At 41.1% G+C, this 17,590-nt stretch overlaps 1 protein-coding gene across 3 annotated transcripts in view; it reads left to right on the top strand.

Moving 5' to 3' along the window:
* Positions 1–17,590, top strand: part of MAGI3 (membrane associated guanylate kinase, WW and PDZ domain containing 3) — a 233,105-nt gene that overhangs the window by 193,356 nt on the left and 22,159 nt on the right. For all 3 annotated transcript variants that reach the window (XM_045999923.1, XM_045999914.1, XM_045999933.1), the window contains exons 9-15: positions 2,162–2,350; positions 4,869–5,474; positions 6,743–6,774; positions 8,809–8,965; positions 11,368–11,459; positions 13,147–13,336; positions 15,416–15,604. In XM_045999923.1, the coding sequence (XP_045855879.1) occupies positions 2,162–2,350; positions 4,869–5,474; positions 6,743–6,774; positions 8,809–8,965; positions 11,368–11,459; positions 13,147–13,336; positions 15,416–15,604 (1,455 nt within the window). The remainder of the gene's footprint in view (positions 1–2,161; positions 2,351–4,868; positions 5,475–6,742; positions 6,775–8,808; positions 8,966–11,367; positions 11,460–13,146; positions 13,337–15,415; positions 15,605–17,590) is intronic.

Raw genomic sequence — 17,590 nt, 5'->3', positions numbered from 1 at the left:
GCAGTCTAGTTTAAAAACGAGAGGTCAAGAGAGAAGAACAGGAAACCTTCCACAGACAGACAGACAGACAGACACACACACAGATGGGCTGGAGACCATGTCAGTAGACCGACTCCAACTGCAAGCCTACCTTTGTCAGGATCTTCAGGACATCCCTACCTCTGGAGGGAGCTGTTCACACCGCCCAGTCCCTGCTGCCATATGGAGCAGCTCCATATGCCATATGCCATATGCCATATGCCATATGGAGCAGTCCTTTCTAACTGGTAACAGACTTTAAGGTGTACCCCTTAAAACCCTTTGCTAAGGGCACCTGGGTGGCTCAGTCGTTAAGCATCTGCCTTTGGCTCAGGTCATGATCCCAGGGTCCTGGGATCAGCGGGAAGGAAGCTTGCCTCTGCCGCTCCCCCTGCTTGAGCTCACTCTCTCTCTGACAAATAGATAAAATCTTAAAAAAAAAAAAAAAAGAAAAAACCCTTTGCTAAGAGGGGCAGCAGCAGCTATCCACAAATAACTCTGGGCTCGATATAGTGCTGAGTGTGAGCTCTGTATGAAACACATCACCTGTGTTGATTGAAGTCATTAGGGAAATGAGCGCCCAGACCACAGCAGGATACCACTCATGCTCACTAGAGTGGCTAGAACCAGAAAGCACACAGTAACCAGTGTAGGCCACGCCGCAGGGAACTCGGAAGCCTCATAGATGCCAGTAGAAATAGAAAATGGTGCAGCCTCTTTGGAAAAGTGTGGCAGTTTCTCAAAATGTTACACATAGTTACTCTTAAGTTTATGGCAACTGCTGCCCTTCCGGTCCTAGTATATACAGAAGAGGCATGACAGTGTATGTCCACACAAAGCCTTGTACGTGAATGGTCATAACAGCATCACTCGTAATGGCCAAAAAGTGGAAACAACACAGCTGTCCATCTACTGAGAAACAGATAAGTAAAACGTGATATATCCCTACAGTGAAATATTACTTGGCAGTAAAAAGGAATAAAGTCCTCATACATGCTAAAACCCAGATGAACCTCAAAAACATGATACTCAGTGAAAGAAATCATTCAAAAGATCACTTGGTCCATGACTCCATTTACATGAAATGTCCAAATCGGGCAGAGGTGAAGACAAAAAGCAACTCAGTGATTGCCTAACACTAGGGTGTGTGAATGCAGGTGAGGGAGACATGGGGAGTGGCTGCTAACCTGCGTGGGTTCCTAAAATCAGGTGATGATTGTACAGCGTTGACTGGCACACTTTAAGTGGCTCAATTATCATATGTGATTATATCTCAATAAAACTATTAAATATTTGGCAACAAATGTTAGGCCATCTTTTTAGAAGTTAATTTAAACAATGCTTTCTAAGTTATTAATTGCACAATTAGATCTTTTCACAGTTCTCAAAAGTGCCCAGATGCAGCCAGAGAGGAGAGGAGGGGAAGGAGAAGGAGCTGTATAAATTCATTATTTGCCAATATGGATCAATTTCAGTTTTAGGATCATCTGAGGAAACCTCTAAAAATAGGCTTTTCAGTGGAGCTGTGTTTGTTTTCTTCCCAGAGTATTCACTGAACATGAGTAAAAGGGAAAGAAAGGTGAAGCTATTTACTGACAGTTCAGGAATTCATGCCTTCATCAGATAAAAACTGAAGGCTGCAGAAAGCCTGAATTGTGAATTATAAAAAGTTCTCAGTGTATCTCAGTATATTCTTTTTCATAAGTGTGTGGCCATTGCCTTCATCCTCCCAGAATAGTGTTTTCTCAGTAGAGCTCAGTAGATGTTTATTTAAATGAAATGTACAGCTGAATGGTGTCTAAGACTCTCAGGAATTTAATAATAAAGTTTATCCCACAGGTGCATATTTTGACTTCATATGAAGGACTCTTTGGGTTGAGAAAAAGTGTGAATAAACAAAGCAATGAGGGGTTGATAAAGTAGAGAAGTCCTGTAAGAGATCCCTGGAGTCACTGGCTAAGGTTTTTTTTTTTTTAATAGTTTATGAATTTAAATTCTGTTTCATAACATTAGATTCTCTCTAATGTGCGTCCCTTTATGGTTTATTATATTTAAGTTATATAGACTCTCTTAAAGTTGACTCTGAGGGCCATGTTCATTGTTTTTATTTTTGTTCTCACACCCATTTCTCGTTTTGGTGCAGATATGGAAAAATCCCACTTTACTCGAGATCCGTCCCAGCTGAAAGGCATCCTTATCCGAGCATCGTTGAAGAAAAGCACGATGGGATTCGGCTTTACCATTATTGGTGGAGACAGGCCGGATGAGTTCCTACAAGTAAAAAATGTGCTGAAAGATGGTCCTGCAGCTCAGGATGGGAAAATTGCACCAGGTAAGGAATTTCTCAGGGTGGTTTGAAGAGCAGTGGCAGTGTAATAAGAACTACGGTGAAAACGTTTCATTTACATAGATATTTATAAAACTGACATATATAAATATGTATTTACATATATAATAACTATATGCATATATTATACGTGTCATTTATATACATAGAGAACTAGATTAGACAGCCGGGGAGGGAGAGTCCCCCTATTTTAGAGGATAAAATAGTTTATCCTCTAAATTCAGTGCATACTCGTTTTGAGGGAGGGCCATTTTTTATAAAGCAAGTGTACATCTAGAGAAAGCATATTAAGTGTATTGATTTTTTTGAGTAATTTGTATCATCTCGAGATAACTCCTCGAGTGTGCTAAGATAAAGACTGATTAAGCATCTCAGAGAACTGTTTGGTTGTTTTTCTTCAACGATGTAGGGTACTTTGGGAGCTATCTAACACGTACCTATAATCTTTCCTGAAAAATGACCCACTGTGATGTTTATAGTGATAGGGAACAAATGAGGTCCTATGGTTTTTTTCCCTAGTTTTGTTTTGTTTGATTTGGTTTGGTTTTTGCTTCCTTAGTCTTACTGGTTGTTAGTAAAATTAAACTCTGATGTTAAGAGTTGTCGACATGAAATCGCTGTTTGTATAGAGCCATATAAATTTGTCTTTTATATAGTTTTCCCAAAGTCTTTACTTGCTAATTATTAGATATTATTATATGGCTGACAGTTTTTATGGCTGAGGGCTTAAGAGGAAGTTCAAGAATGGTTACAGTTACGAGGGAGGCTTAAGCACTTTTTCCCAGAAGGATGTTACTGTGCCGCTAAAGTCCCTTCTTAGACTGTTTGCTAAAGCAAATGTGTCCCCCCATTTGGACAATTCTGTTGCCGTAGTATTTTTGATGGCACATGTCAACTTATTTTCATTTAAGGTATGGCATCTCTCATATTATGCTTTCCCATTTAAGACTTAAAACAAGAAGCTAAAAGCAAGAGACTTAAGACTTAAAACGAGTTAAAATAATCAGAAGTTACAAGAAAAATGATTTGTGCTCTTATGACTTTATGAGATTAACAAACTAGAGAGTAAAATTACTAGTAAAAATTTTTAAGCTCTCAGTTTTGCCCCTTTTTTTTTCTTTTAACTTTTTGTCCGCAAAACACATTTGGTAGCATTTGGATGTGTTGTCAGGGTTTCATAATAGAGATGCAGATTTGTCTAAAACTGATGTCTAATTTGTATAGCAATACAATACTTCCATGGAAATTCTGGAAACTTTTACCAGGGGAGGGAAAGTCCAAACTTTGTTTCTTATTAGTCTGATTGCTGTGTCATCTTACGCTATGAAACACATTTCTGCACGCTTTTTTTTTTAAGATTTTATTTATTTATTTGACGGAGATCACAAGCAGGCAGAGAGAGAGGAAGGGAAGCAGGCTCCCCACCGAGCAGAGAGCCCGATGCGGGGCTCGATCCCAGAACCCTGGGATCATGACCCGAGCTGAAGGCAGAGGCTTCAACCCACTGAGCCACCCAGGTGCCCCCATTTCTGCACAATTTAACGTTTGTTTTAAATACCATTTATGTTGATTTTTTTTTGAACCTACATGCAATCAGAACAAATTAAAGCACCTGTATTTGGCAATAACCTTTTAAATAATCATATTCAAATAAAAGCAGTAAATGGATGAGACATTAGAGGGCAGGTTTTTAAAGTTAAGGCTGAATTTAAAAAAATTCACCACTGATGAATGTCATACAGTAATGACTGTGCCACAGAGTGTTCTTAATAATGTAAAATCAGAAAAGCAAAAACGATTTCTACAAGAACATGTTTAGCTGACTTTTCCGTGTCTTAAATACGTTCTTTGCTTGTGTTGGATTCTCTTGTCACTTGTTTCTCCTTTCAAAATCTGAAATTAGGATAAATTGAAAATCTGTACAGTTCAGACTGAGAAAGATGCCAAAGGGACATACAGTCATAGTGTACATTACTGTAATCTTCAGCCCTACATTTTTCAAAGTAGAATGAATTTTTAATTTTAGGTAATTAATTGGCCTCTGTAATTACTGGCTTCTTAAAATCAAGAACCAGAGGTGGTATTGAAAGATCTCCTGTTTGTACAAGTAGCTGATGGAGTTATTTGCTCCTCATCTGTAGACTGAATACCTACTGCCATGAGCCTAGCTTTGTGTGGCCGCTTAGGTATGACTCAGAGGATATACTAACAATGACCGTATGAATTCACAGTTATTTTTCAAATGATTCCCTTGAGCTTGAGGTCATAACTCTTTGCCGCAAAGATAATTAAGGTTTCATACATTTATATTTTTTTTTTAGATAAGAACCACAGGAGGGAGAATGATGTGTCTGTGTTCAAATCTATCTTTTCAGCTGTTAATGAATAGTAAGAGGTTTCCAGAATTCAAATTTAGATGATGAGTTTATTTTTGTCCCGCCCTACCCCAACAAAACATTAACTTATCTGGTGGTTTTAATATTTTTAACACATGTCTTAACAGGTGATGTTATTGTAGACATCAATGGCAACTGTGTCCTTGGTCACACCCATGCCGATGTTGTCCAGATGTTTCAGTTGGTACCTGTCAATCAGTATGTCAACCTCACTCTATGCCGTGGTTATCCACTTCCTGATGACAATGAAGATCCTGTCGTGGACATTGTTGCTGCTACTCCTGTCATCAATGGACAGTCATTAACCAAGGGAGAGACTTGCATGAATACTCAGGATTATAAGTCAGGAGCAGTGGTCCTGGACCAGAATGGAAAACCAGGACCCACCTTGATCAGTGACCGTCTCAATGGACCATCGGATCTGAGCGAGCAGCGAGCATCCCTGGCATCATCGGGCGGCTCCCAGCCTGAACTAGTGACTATCCCTCTGATTAAAGGCCCCAAAGGCTTTGGGTTTGCAATTGCTGACAGCCCAACAGGACAGAAGGTCAAAATGATACTGGATAGTCAGTGGTGTCAAGGCCTCCAGAAAGGGGATATAATTAAGGAAATTTACCATCAAAATGTGCAGAATTTAACACATCTCCAAGTGGTAGAGGTGCTAAAGCAGTTTCCAGTAGGTGCAGATGTACCGTTGCTTATCCTAAGAGGAGGTGAGTAAAAGCACAAGGAAAAATCTTCACTGTTCATGCATTTATATCTGTTAATCATCCTTCCTTCCATGGCAGAATCTCTTTTCTCCCAGCAGACTTAACTGGTAATTAGTGCGCCTTTTCCTTAAGGTTCTATCTGACTGCTTCCATAACCAGTATCTTTGGCAGCAGTTTTTTTTGTTTGTTTGTTTTGGGGTTTTTTTAGTTATTAGTGGTTTTATTCGTGTCCATTATGGATTTTCTTCCCTGTATATTCTTTTTAAAATCTGATTTATGGTTTTAGTGATTAGAAAGAGTCACAGCATTGTGCTATTTTAGATGAAATATATCCTCTTAATTTCATTTTCTCTGTTGATGGCAGTAGTAGATATTGACGCTTTCCACCGATGGTTCTTCATCTGGGCCTCTGTGATGTACCGAGGATGTTTGGAAAGAGCTAGTGTCTCTGTGAATAAGCAAAAATGTACAACAAAATATTGTACAGAACAAAAAAATCTGTTTTGTAAAGCAGTCATGAGCACTCGTGCTCACGAAGCTTTTCTCTGAAGCTTTAGTATCTGTCTGTAAATGTTAATCAAACCCCGCAGTCCTCGTGTGAGAGAAATACAGTTTTTGTTTTCCAAGGTCATCAGCTGATTTGCACCACTCGCAGACATAAATCCAGATCCAACGACTAACCATCAAGTTGCATTTTGATGGGTCTTCTTAAATCCCTACCTATGAATGATTAGTATTTTAAAAAATAAAATTTAGCCCTTCCCACTTCTCTCTCTGGCTTTTAGTTTTCATTTTTGAGGCAAATGGGTAGTTTAACTTCACTGGGATGTTTTTGAATTTCCTCATTTCTTGGAACTATTTTTGTTTCTTCTCTGGCTGAGGCAGTAGAATGTGCTCAGAGGATCTCTTTGGGAGGGCTGGAGAGTTAGCCAGATTTCCAGCACATATAACAAAGAGACCAGGGTTTGGTGTCAGACAGGCCTAATGTCAGTTTCCTGCCTTGCTACGTGTTCTGTGGTATGAGGAAGTAATGTAATCTCTTTGAGTCTTTGTTGACCTGATGTATACTGTGGTAGTAACACACCTTGGGATTGGCATGGAAGTGAAGTGAGATAATATCCGTACAACGCCTGGCATACAGCAGGTGTTGGCCATAGAGTTTACTAGCCTACTAAAAGTCAAAGCTAGTTTTATCATAAGCGTGAGCAGTATTTGTGATCTGGAAATGCTTCCTCTGTTTTTAAAATTTGGCTCATTTTTTTTTTTTTAAGGTCCTCCTTCACCAACCAAAACTGCCAAAATGGTGAGTATACAGTGGTCCTCACACGCTTCTTCCCAACACAGCGAGAGAGATGCGGAGCCCCCTCCGTAAGAGCAGCGCTTGGTGCTGATGATTACCCCTGGGAGAAGTGAGGAGGCATCCTGCCTTGGGCTTGTGTCAGAGATTCTGGGGAAGCCTGTGAGTTAGAGAGGAGGTGGGCTTTCCTGGTTAAGTGTGTCTCCCGAAGGCTAGCGGCCCGTACTGCCAATAGCCCTGCCCTCTAAATGGTGAAGCCGGAAGACATCAACGTGCCCACTTAGAGTCCTTCCGCTCTCTTGGTGTTTCAGAGGAGCAAGGGGGAGGAAGTGGCTAGGCAGAGAATGAAACCTGGGACATCTTCTCCTGGCACCCAAAGAGCAGTGAGAGCTTCACGTCATTTCCTGGGGACAGTAAACACCCACCATGAGATGACGTTCTCACAATGGACTGAGCAAGACTTTCCAGAGTAACTGTGGCCTCTGTGCTCAACTTGCTTGCCATCAAAGCGATAGGCTGTGAGACTTGAAACAGTGTTTTCTTTATCATTCTTCTGAAGAACTGAGTAGCCTATTTAGGGACCCATATAGCAAAGAAGACCTAAAAAAGGGTACAGCAAACAGTGCCAGGAAAGAAAGTGTGCCAGGGGCAGATGTGTAGCTGCCGAAATACCCACATTACGTGGGTGTGGCTATGAAGAGGATCATGTATAAAGTCCTAATTTAGATCTAGTTTGCTCGATTGGGAGCCTGTCATCTCGCAATGGAAAGATGGGCTTCCTTAACCATCCACCATAGGCTATTAAAGGAAACACTGTCCGATAGAAAATGGGTGAATTCTTTCCAGTTCACCCAATAAGATCCTCTACAAATTTGCTGTCTTACGGCTCAAAAGGAAAGCCACATTCTGTACTTCTGTAGATGGCACCACTTAACAACCAGGGTGAACAGAAGTGCTTTTCTTGCCCATGTAGTTAAAATGGCACTGTGTTTCCCTGTGTTTCTCTGGTCCTTGTGTTGAACTCCTGTTGCTACCATTCTATTTCATAGTGGCTGCCAGCGCCACTAGGTGACCCTCATGCTTTATGACTGCTGGACGGGCGCTGCTCTGACAGATCCCTAGGACAAGCCGGGGAGAGGGGAGGCGGCTGCTCTCACCCTCCTGCCACCTGACGGGGTCTGGGTCAGTGACAGTGGGAGAGCGCTTTGTAGTGGCCGTCTTCACCCGCTCCCTGATAAGCTGCCGCTGCTCCTGCATCCTGCTCTGTGTTTGTAATTTTACCACAGACATCCCTAATCGGCCTCCCTCCGCAAGAATGCAGAACGGGCTGTTCTCAAAACCCTATTTGTTTTCTCAGGCTGTTTATTGGATATCCCCCACCCAAATTTTATTAAGTCATTTTGCCTGGCTATTATCTCGGGAAAGAATGGGAAAAGTACGAAGATAATTAGCTCCCATTTGCCCTTACCAGACTGTCCCACATGGTGCATTTTTCCTTCCCGTGTTTGAACTGGCCATGCCGGGTTTTCGTCATGTCCTCTCTATAGCCCACATTAGAGGTAACATTCCGACCCCATTTTCTCAGAGAGAGCGGCATCTCAAACATCTGCCCTGGGAATTAAATTGAGTGAGTGGGGAGGTGGGGCGGATCTAGAGCTTCACGGGGCTGTTCGCTCGGGGGCCCCCTCTGTGCCACACGCTGCTGCCCTGGGTTATGTCCCTGCCCACCTTCTTCCCGAACTCTGTTTGTGTCTTGGGCTGGAGAAAAGGGCAAGATCGTATAAACTTGGGACTAATTCAGGCCCTTCAGTTGACAGCAGCATAAATCTTTTCTAATTTAAGTTAAATATGTTTTAACAAAGTGCACACGGCTATGAAGGTAGATTCCTCCAAGGCTGCAAAGACGTGGCTTTGACCCTGCACCCCCCCCACCCCCGCCCACCTGCCATCCTTTGACACACCCGGTTCACACAATAGTTTTATGAACTAATCAGCCATCTGGTTTTCTAAAATAATAAGTAAGGCCCTTTTCCATTTCAGAAAACAGATAAAAAGGAAAATTCAGGAAGTTTGGAGGCCATAAATGAGCCCATTCCCCAGCCTATGCCTTTTCCACCCAGCATTATCAGGTCAGGATCCCCGAAATTGGATCCTTCTGAGGTCTACCTGAAATCTAAGACTTTATATGAAGATAAACGTAAGTAGTTGTGGACTATTTCAGGAAAGCATGCGACAAAATCAATTTGAGTTTTCTAAAAAACTGGGACCTTCCCAACTTTCAAAACCATATTGTAAAGTTATTCCTTCATCCCCATTGTCATATGACTCTGGGCTGCTTCCATTTATATTCAACATTCATTCATCCATTTTTTTTTTTTTTCAAAACCAGGGATAAAGTGCCTACTATCTACCTAACACGGTAGTAGGTGATGGGAGTAGAGAGATAAATAGGTTCTGCAGGCCCTGCGCCCAAACAGATGATTAGCCCTGATTGGAAAGACTAATATGTAATCAGAGAAGTCTGTCTAAATGAGTCCAGATGAGTCTCACTGGGACCCAGAGGAGGAGATGATCAGTTTTACCAATGGGGGTGGCAGGAAGCAACAGATACTGCTTCACGTGGCAGGTTAAGCCAGAACCACGTCTTCAAAGATGAAGAGGTATTTATGAGGCAGAGAAAGGGAAAGAAAGCAGGAGTAACCTTTGCACATTGACCTTGCGTGGCCTGGGTTCTGCAAGTAGCCCAGTTCGGCTGGGTCCAGTTGGCACCAGAAACAAAAGCGGGGAGAGCAGGAGCCAGCAGGCTGGGGAGGGAGGGCAGGGGAGGGCAGGGGAGGCCGTTCTGAGGAAGCTGGAGTCCATCATAGAAAGGATAGAGAGCCGCGCGGTGGTTTCACTCTAGGTAGGGGTGATCGTCTGGGACTTGTATTTCGGGGATTTTCCTGGCAGGGGTGTGAGGGGGTGGTGAATCAGAGAGTGTGCAGCCTGAGGAGGAGACTAGTGTAGACTTAGCTCAGAGGAGCTCAGCTGAGAGGTGATGAACAGGGAGCATGCAGAAGGCAGAAATTCAGTTTTGTGCTCATTTGCTTAAAATGAAGAATGTTTTCCAAAGTAAAATTGCAGATTATGTAGGCTTAATTTTTTTCCAGATTAATTTGTTTCTGAGAAATAGATCCAAATCTGCCTTAGAAACTGTGTACACAGGTGGAAATATTATGTATAATCGACTTTATAGTTATTTAACGAATTCCCAATCTTTATCTTGATAGGCCCAGGCCATATTCAGAAAGATGAAAACCGGAGGCAAACACAGCAAAGTAATAATTTAAATTAATAGAACTACAGAGAAGCCCTTTCTTTTGACTTGCCATTGATAGGCTGATATATTCTTAGTATTGGTGGAAACTACTCAGTCCCTTTGGGCCACATCTGTAAAGTAACTGAGTTGGGCTCCAGAGTCTTTTATCCCTAAAGTTCTGTAATTCTAATAGGACTCGTTTCTTAAAAGAGACTGCTTCTAAGGAACACTATCAAGATTGACCCTACCTGATATCTTAATTTTTCTATAGCTCCCTACATGTTTCTAGCAAACACTTCTTGCTTATGAATAACATTAATATTTTTTTTTTTTTTAAGATTTTATTTATTCATTTGACAGACAGAGATCACAAGTAGGCAGAGAAGCAGGCAGAGAGAGAGGAAGGGAAGCAGGCTCCCCGCTGAGCAGAGAGCCCCATGCGGGGCTCGATCCCAGGACCCTGGGATCATGACCTGAGCCAAAGGCAGTGGCTTAACCCACTGAGCCACCCAGGCGCCCCAACATTAATATTTTCTTGAAGATCAAATTATTTTGATATTTTGATTTATGAAGTAGGTTTTTCCAGACTTAATATTCTGATGAATGCAATCTGCCCTTGGAGCGCGGGAGAGGGTGGGTGAAGAGCCTGGACTCTAGAAATCAAGCTAGCTTGAAATCTTAGCTCTTGTGTTTACTTGCTGCCTGACACTGGGCCACTTAGCTAGGCCTCAGCTTCCACGGCTAGAAAATGGGGCTAATGATAGATGTTAGCGATCGTTATTTCCTTTTAAAATTATAACCATTTGCAAAATTAGGCTAAGCAAATACGGAATGCTTTTCAGAAGCAAAGATATTAGTTTAGTAGTAGAATTAAGGCACTGTACAGACTCTCTTTTCCTAGTATTTGTCCAAATGTTAATTTAGGTAATTTGTACCTATCAAACGTCAAACTTAAATTGGACGATTCTGCACTTAATATCACAACACGGATTTGAAACCGTTAGGATTTAATGGCAGTGTAATGGAAGTGGCGGTAAATGTTCCTGAGCACTTGCCATACAAAGTTTTGTTTAGAGCTGAAAATAAAGACTTAGGATTGATTTTTTTTTTTTTTTTTTTTTGGTACTAGTATGTAGTGGTATGTTCTACTATAAGTTTTCACCTACCAGAATGTTCTGAAGTTATAGTTCATTGAACTCGATACTGTGATCCTACTAAATAATTGCACTGTTTTATTGTAATCCTTTTTAAATAAATCAAAGTATTTTGTTTTATTTTTCTATTTTTCTGGTTTTCCTTAGCACCAAACACCAAGGACTTGGATGTTTTTCTTCGGAAACAGGAGTCGGGATTTGGCTTCCGGGTCCTGGGAGGAGAGGGACCCGACCAGTCTGTAAGTTCACATACCTCAGAATTTGGCCATTCCTATGAAATTTTAGGCGGCTGTTCAGTAGAATATGGTGCTTTTGTTCTCTCTCTCTCTCTTTTTTTTTTTTACGATTTTGTTTCCTGTAAGCATCTCCTGAATGAGAGGAAGAACTGCATATCTGTTAGTGTGGGGGTCTCTCAGTTATCTTGGTGTGGCGGAGGCTAGAACTGAAGGCAAGAACTGAATATGTCCGCTATCAGTGGGGCAGTAATCAATTTCGGTCTTTCTCTATGTACCTACAGCTTCTTTTCAATTTCTGTTTCCCTTTGCCTTTGTTAAATTTTAAGACCTTTGCCTTCTCCAGAAAGAAGCATCCTGTTTGCCGCCACCAGTCTGTCCTTTGACTGAATGCTCCGTAAACAGGTGGCGTGAGCCCGCGTGATTCTGTCACTTACTCTTATTAATGAGTTGACATTTTCATGCTCAGTACTTCGCATGCCATTTCATCTGCCATACCTACGAAACTAGAAAAATATAAAATAATTGATGTTTCTGTCCAGAAAGCATAAGGGTTATGTTTGTAAAGCATTTAAAAATCTAGAACTTTATACACGATTCTCACATAAAGTTTAGAGGACATATGTAATGCGTTCTATTTTTAAGTCTTGCCCTCAGTTTGAATGACAGAGAAGTAATGTGCTTTGTAGAGTTGGAGAACATATTTAAGTTTTTTCTGTGTAATATAAGAAAGACATTATTATCGTGCTTGGAAGTTAGGTGAGTAACAGTAACCTTTTAAAATGACAGGCTTCTTTCTATTTCTGGATAGAAGAGTTGATTTATGTATTATACATGTGTTCTAATTAGCCATATTGGCTATAGTTACAACGATGATCGGAGAGAGACAAAGCTCCAGGCAGGTTATATAGTAGCTTGATTGTTCTTGGTGGAGGACGTGATTCTGTTTTAATGCTTCCTATTTTGTTGATCCGTATAATGATGACTAAAACATTTCCAGAGTTTATATCAAACAACTTGGGAGAAACCCTTCTCTTAAATGTCAGGTTTTAGCAGCTCTGAATCTAGCCCAAAAATTCAGGATTCCCTAATTATAGGAGTCTAATTGCCAGCAAACAAGATGAGCCAGATCTGTTTACCTCGATGTAAGTGGACCTCGGGCCATTCTGTTCCCCTGAGAGTTCTGCTGCTTTGCGATTTAGGAACAAGAAATGTTTCTGGATTTATATACTGAATTTCTACTAGTAACCGTATGTAATGGGATTTTCTTAAGAATTCTCCCATCTGCTGTGAACAGTGTATAGAAAACCTTTGCTGACGGCATTCAGTACATTCTTTGTACATTTTAGTAGCTGCTCCACAGAATTGCATTTTCTGAATTTAATGTCTTTTGTCATATTGCTAGAAGTGATAGTGGCACTTATTAAGTCATTGAAGAGCTTTGCATTTTCCATCTTGCGTGTACGCATCCCTGAAGATCCAGGAGGGATCACGGAGTGGGGTTATGTGAAACGCCCTTTTGGAGAATGGTCACTTTCCAAGATGCCGCCTTTCTCAGATGTTCATGGTTGAACTGCAAAAACAGTGTTGGTTTGTGTAGTACTAAGTCAGGAAGCCTTTAGCTCAATAGTTAAGGGTCGTAGGAGAGCCTAGTCCACTGTAGAGACCAACCTACGCTTCGGTATCTTGTCAGATCTACATTGGGGCCATCATTCCTCTGGGCGCCGCGGAGAAAGACGGCCGGCTGCGTGCAGCTGACGAGCTGATGTGCATTGATGGGATTCCCGTGAAAGGGAAGTCTCACAAACAAGTCTTGGACCTCATGACGACGGCTGCTCGAAATGGCCACGTGCTGCTAACGGTCAGAAGAAAGGTCTTCTGTGGTATGTGAGCCCATCCCTGCTTCATAGGCTAATCAAGAAACAAAGAGACTTAGTCTGCTCTCTGTACAGTTTTGCAGTTTCTTTAGTTTGTTTCCTGGTGTACGAGATGAGCCAGGGCCTGCTTCATCCTGGGAGGTCATGGAACATCAGGAGGATCCAGAAATACTACTACTATCGGAAGAGAGAAAGAAATTTGGGGCCTCTATATTAAGACCATATTAACATATTGACAGATTTTGCCAATGTGGTGTTATAGATGGGAATATCAGGTTATGTCTGTTTTCTTAAAAAGAAGTACAGTTTTTTAGTCATATCAAGAGATCCCTTGAGCTGAATAGCAAAAGATTTTGGATCCTGAGGAATTGCTAAATATTCAAAGAGGGCCGAATGTTTCTGTGTGAGTACTTTTAATATAATGTCATTTAACAGTAAGAAGAAAATGTTTATCTAGTGCTTACTCTGTCTCAGATGTACGGATTCTTTTATTTAGTCTTTACGACACCAGGATGTCAATACTGGTGTTTCACAGTTACCCAAAGAACGGTTGAGAGACGTTACTGGTGAGTAGTAGGGCCAGGATTAGAACGGGGAGTTTAATTATAGAGCCCAGGGTCTGAACCATTACATGAGGGTGGAAAAACATTTTCCTCATCAATAGCTTTGTGAATGTTACATCAGAATTTTAGAAGTGAGTTCTTGCCACTTGAAGACCTTAAAAAGACAACCCTGTAGCACAAGAATGTGAGCCTCATCGAGGTAGGGACAGTGATGCACTTAGCTAACTGCTGGATCCCCCACACGTAAAACAGTGTCTGCCCGGCACAGAGCGAAGGTTTGTGGACTTGATGAATATTTGCATTACTCTGAAAAATGAGGCTCTGTGTTTTTTATTGCAACATCCAAAGGAAAGGCCTGCCTGTTTTCCTATGGACCAGACATTTAGAGACACACACAGATTTTAATGCTGTGTCGGTTGTGTTGGAGTTAGAACATAACCACATGCAGTAAAAAATGTGCTGTCGTACAACTAGAGGCTGGCTCTCTCCCGGAGAGCATCTTGAAGATGTTTCATAGTAGTTTGATATTGGCATTTAGCTAATTTATTATGACCACACATTATATAAAAAAACAAAAAACCAACCTTTATTTTTCACTAATGATTGGATGTTGACAGCACTTTGTTGAAATTCTAAGACATAATCTCAGAATCATGTAGATTTTGAGTCAAAATCTACTTATAAATAGATATTCCTTGGTGGCGGTGTGTTCTGGCTGTTGTTAACGATGGCTCAAGTTATGTCAAATTATGACACAAAATTGGCCTGTTTTTTCAAATCAATTAGGACTAACTTGTGTTATTCTTTCTTGAATTCTGATGTCATACTTCAGTGGGAAAAAATATGTAAGTTTACGTCTCTGCTTGCTGGGGATAGCTAGGACCTATTCTGCGCCTGGGAGAATTGGCTGCCCACGTGGACAGTTTGTCATTTGCTGGGCGCGGTGGGCGGTGGGCCACTGCCGGTTAGCACATCTGGTATCATCAGGAAGGCTGCACCTGGAAAACACACTCTGTAGGACAAATCCTGTGTTGACAGCTAACCTCTCAACCAGTGAGGGGCAGCACCTTTGCCCCGATGCAGTGACCTCCCCAGCATCACCAACGTTAGTCCCGCACTGAGTTATATTTAATGTTGATTTTAAAAGGAAGTCATATCGTGTCAGTTTTTATGACCAACTTTTGTTAAAATTACTGGTCAGAATCCTGCTGGAATTAGGACAATTTCAATAAGAATGGTTTTACCACGAGCTTTCATGGAAGCTTCAAGAAAGCTTCCTTTAAAATGAGATACCATAGCATTCTTCAGGTTATAGGCAGGCGAGTACTGAAGATGTCAGCCCCACTGCTGCCCCCTACAGCTGCACTCCCGTGATGTCCAGCGCTCATGTCGGGGGATTGCTTTTCTGTGCTCTCTGCTATTCAGATCTCCTTTGTCCTGGGAGAGGCTTAGCACAGAAACACTTCAGTCAACAAAAACTATGATGTACCGGAAATATCAGAATTGGTCGTGTTTATTACAGAGAAACAACACGAGGAGGACAGCTCTCCAGCATTCCTGTCAACGCAGAATGGCTCGCCCCGCCTGAGCAGAGCAGAGGTCCCAGCCAGGCCTGCTCTGCAGGAGGCCTACGATGTAGTCTTGCAACGGAAGGAAAATGAGGGATTTGGCTTTGTCATCCTCACCTCCAAAAGCAAACCCCCTCCGGGAGGTAAGGACTGCTGTAGCCTCCTGTCCTTTCAGTCTTCTGACTCTCCCAGGCGCTTCGTGAAACTTCATTAGGAATTATGTATACATTGCCTTAGAGACTTACCTTTTTAAGAACGATGAATATTTTCTTTATTTCCAAACCAGGTGGTCTGAACCGGAACTTCCAGGCCTCAGGTTTCTCTCTCATCTCAGGTTTCATAAAATCAGTCTTAGCAGCTCTGCTCTGTTTGCATCCAGAGGGGAGGCATGTGAGGTGTGCTCCCTCTGAGATTCAGCAAAAGGACAATGCTGAGTTTTTTCAAATAAGGAGGCATAGATTATTTGTTTTGTTTTAATTAGAAGAAACTGGATGTAGAAATGAATCAAATGCTAGAAGCAGTTGAGAAGAAGCAAAATAGATTAACAGAAAAATCTTGACCCAAATTTGTCTTAAGTAGTCCTATTGTGTTGTTTAATCATAATTGCCACATTCCAGCTAAAAAGGAACCTTCTTGAATGACAAGAGGCATTCTTATCTTTTATAGATGCATCATTGAAAGGTAAAACTTTTGTCAGAACTTTAAGCATTAATCCAAATATCCTGAACCCAGTTTAACAGAATATTATCATCTGGGAAGGACAAATGTATACATCGATTCCTTCAACAAAGGAGAAATTACCTCTAGTATGTTCAGGGCTGTTACGATCCAACAAATCAAGTACTTGTTTTGCCTTTATGTTTCTAAGAAATAATCATCTTTAAATATAATTATAAGATCCAAATGAATGTAAGATGAGAACCAGAAAATTGAGATTGATCTATCATACTTGTCTGGTGACTTTATTTTTCCAAGTCAGATGGTAAACATCTTTGACCACAGGAAAACACGTGCTTGCCTTTGCCAGTGGATTTGATTATATCCTGAATAGTGAGATCCTTTTAGACTAGATGGTCACGAAAATCTTAGAAAAAGAAGAAAACCCTTTTCAGGAGTGTTGGAAGCCACACCAATTTGCAAAAATCTTGCTAAAATTAATGCAAGTGTGTAAAGGAAGAAGATCCCGTGACATGGATGAGTTATTACTATAGTATCAGTCACTGCTCACTAATACTAGTTTCCATTTTCCAAAAGCAGTTGCTATGGTAACCCTTGGAACTGGAACTGTCACTGAGGCTCTGAGGATGATTATGTGGCCTGTGTTGGAAAAATGAAAGAAAGCAGATTTTTGGTGGGTTTTGTGTTAAAGCGTTGGAAATCAGGATTTCCCAAACCAAGTAACCATTTTAGTTAACCATATTCTTACTCTAATGCCATACAATAATCCCACGCATTCAGATTAACAAAAACAGTGCAAGATTATTACTCACTGTGAGAGATGCTAACTGCTTTCTATACCGAAGATACTCCTTTTCTAGGACTGCCGAAATTAGGGGAGAGCCTAGGGTCCACCCTAAAACAAAGCAACGTAGAGAAATTCAGTAGAAGAGTTGCCTTATTTGTATAGGCTTAACCTTTTTATAGTTTTCGTTGATATTTAAAATATATGTTGCATTTTAACATATCCTAAGTATATTGTTTTTATTGGTGTATGTTTGTCTTTATTAAAATTTTTCAAATATTTTTATATTTACTCATCTTAATTGTTTCTTACTCTTTTGATAGTTTTGTGTACCATAGATGCTGGTCTCTGTGTAAGATAGTGTCATTAGCTGTTGGGCTCTGTAATCAGGCAAACTCAGCTTCAAGCCCTGCTTACGTCTTTTAATAGCTGTCTGATCTCGGGCAAATTACTTACCCTCCAAGAGCTCCAATTTCCTCTGCGAGATGAGGATGATGCTAACACTTCCTGTCTCAGAGGAGTCTGAGGATTGAAGGAGATAACGCGTGTGAGCCCTTAGCCCAGACCTTCGCTAAAAGCTGCTGGTGACTGTTGGAGCTTCTGCTGCTCTGGCCATTGTGTTATTTATAAAATTGTTTGTCCCTTGCCTTCTTTTTTTTTCCTTTAA

The sequence above is a fragment of the Meles meles genome, chromosome 1, assembly GCF_922984935.1.
Source record: "Meles meles chromosome 1, mMelMel3.1 paternal haplotype, whole genome shotgun sequence".
Taxonomy (NCBI): Eukaryota; Metazoa; Chordata; class Mammalia; order Carnivora; family Mustelidae; genus Meles; species Meles meles.
This window is presented reverse-complemented; position numbering and strand designations above follow the sequence as displayed.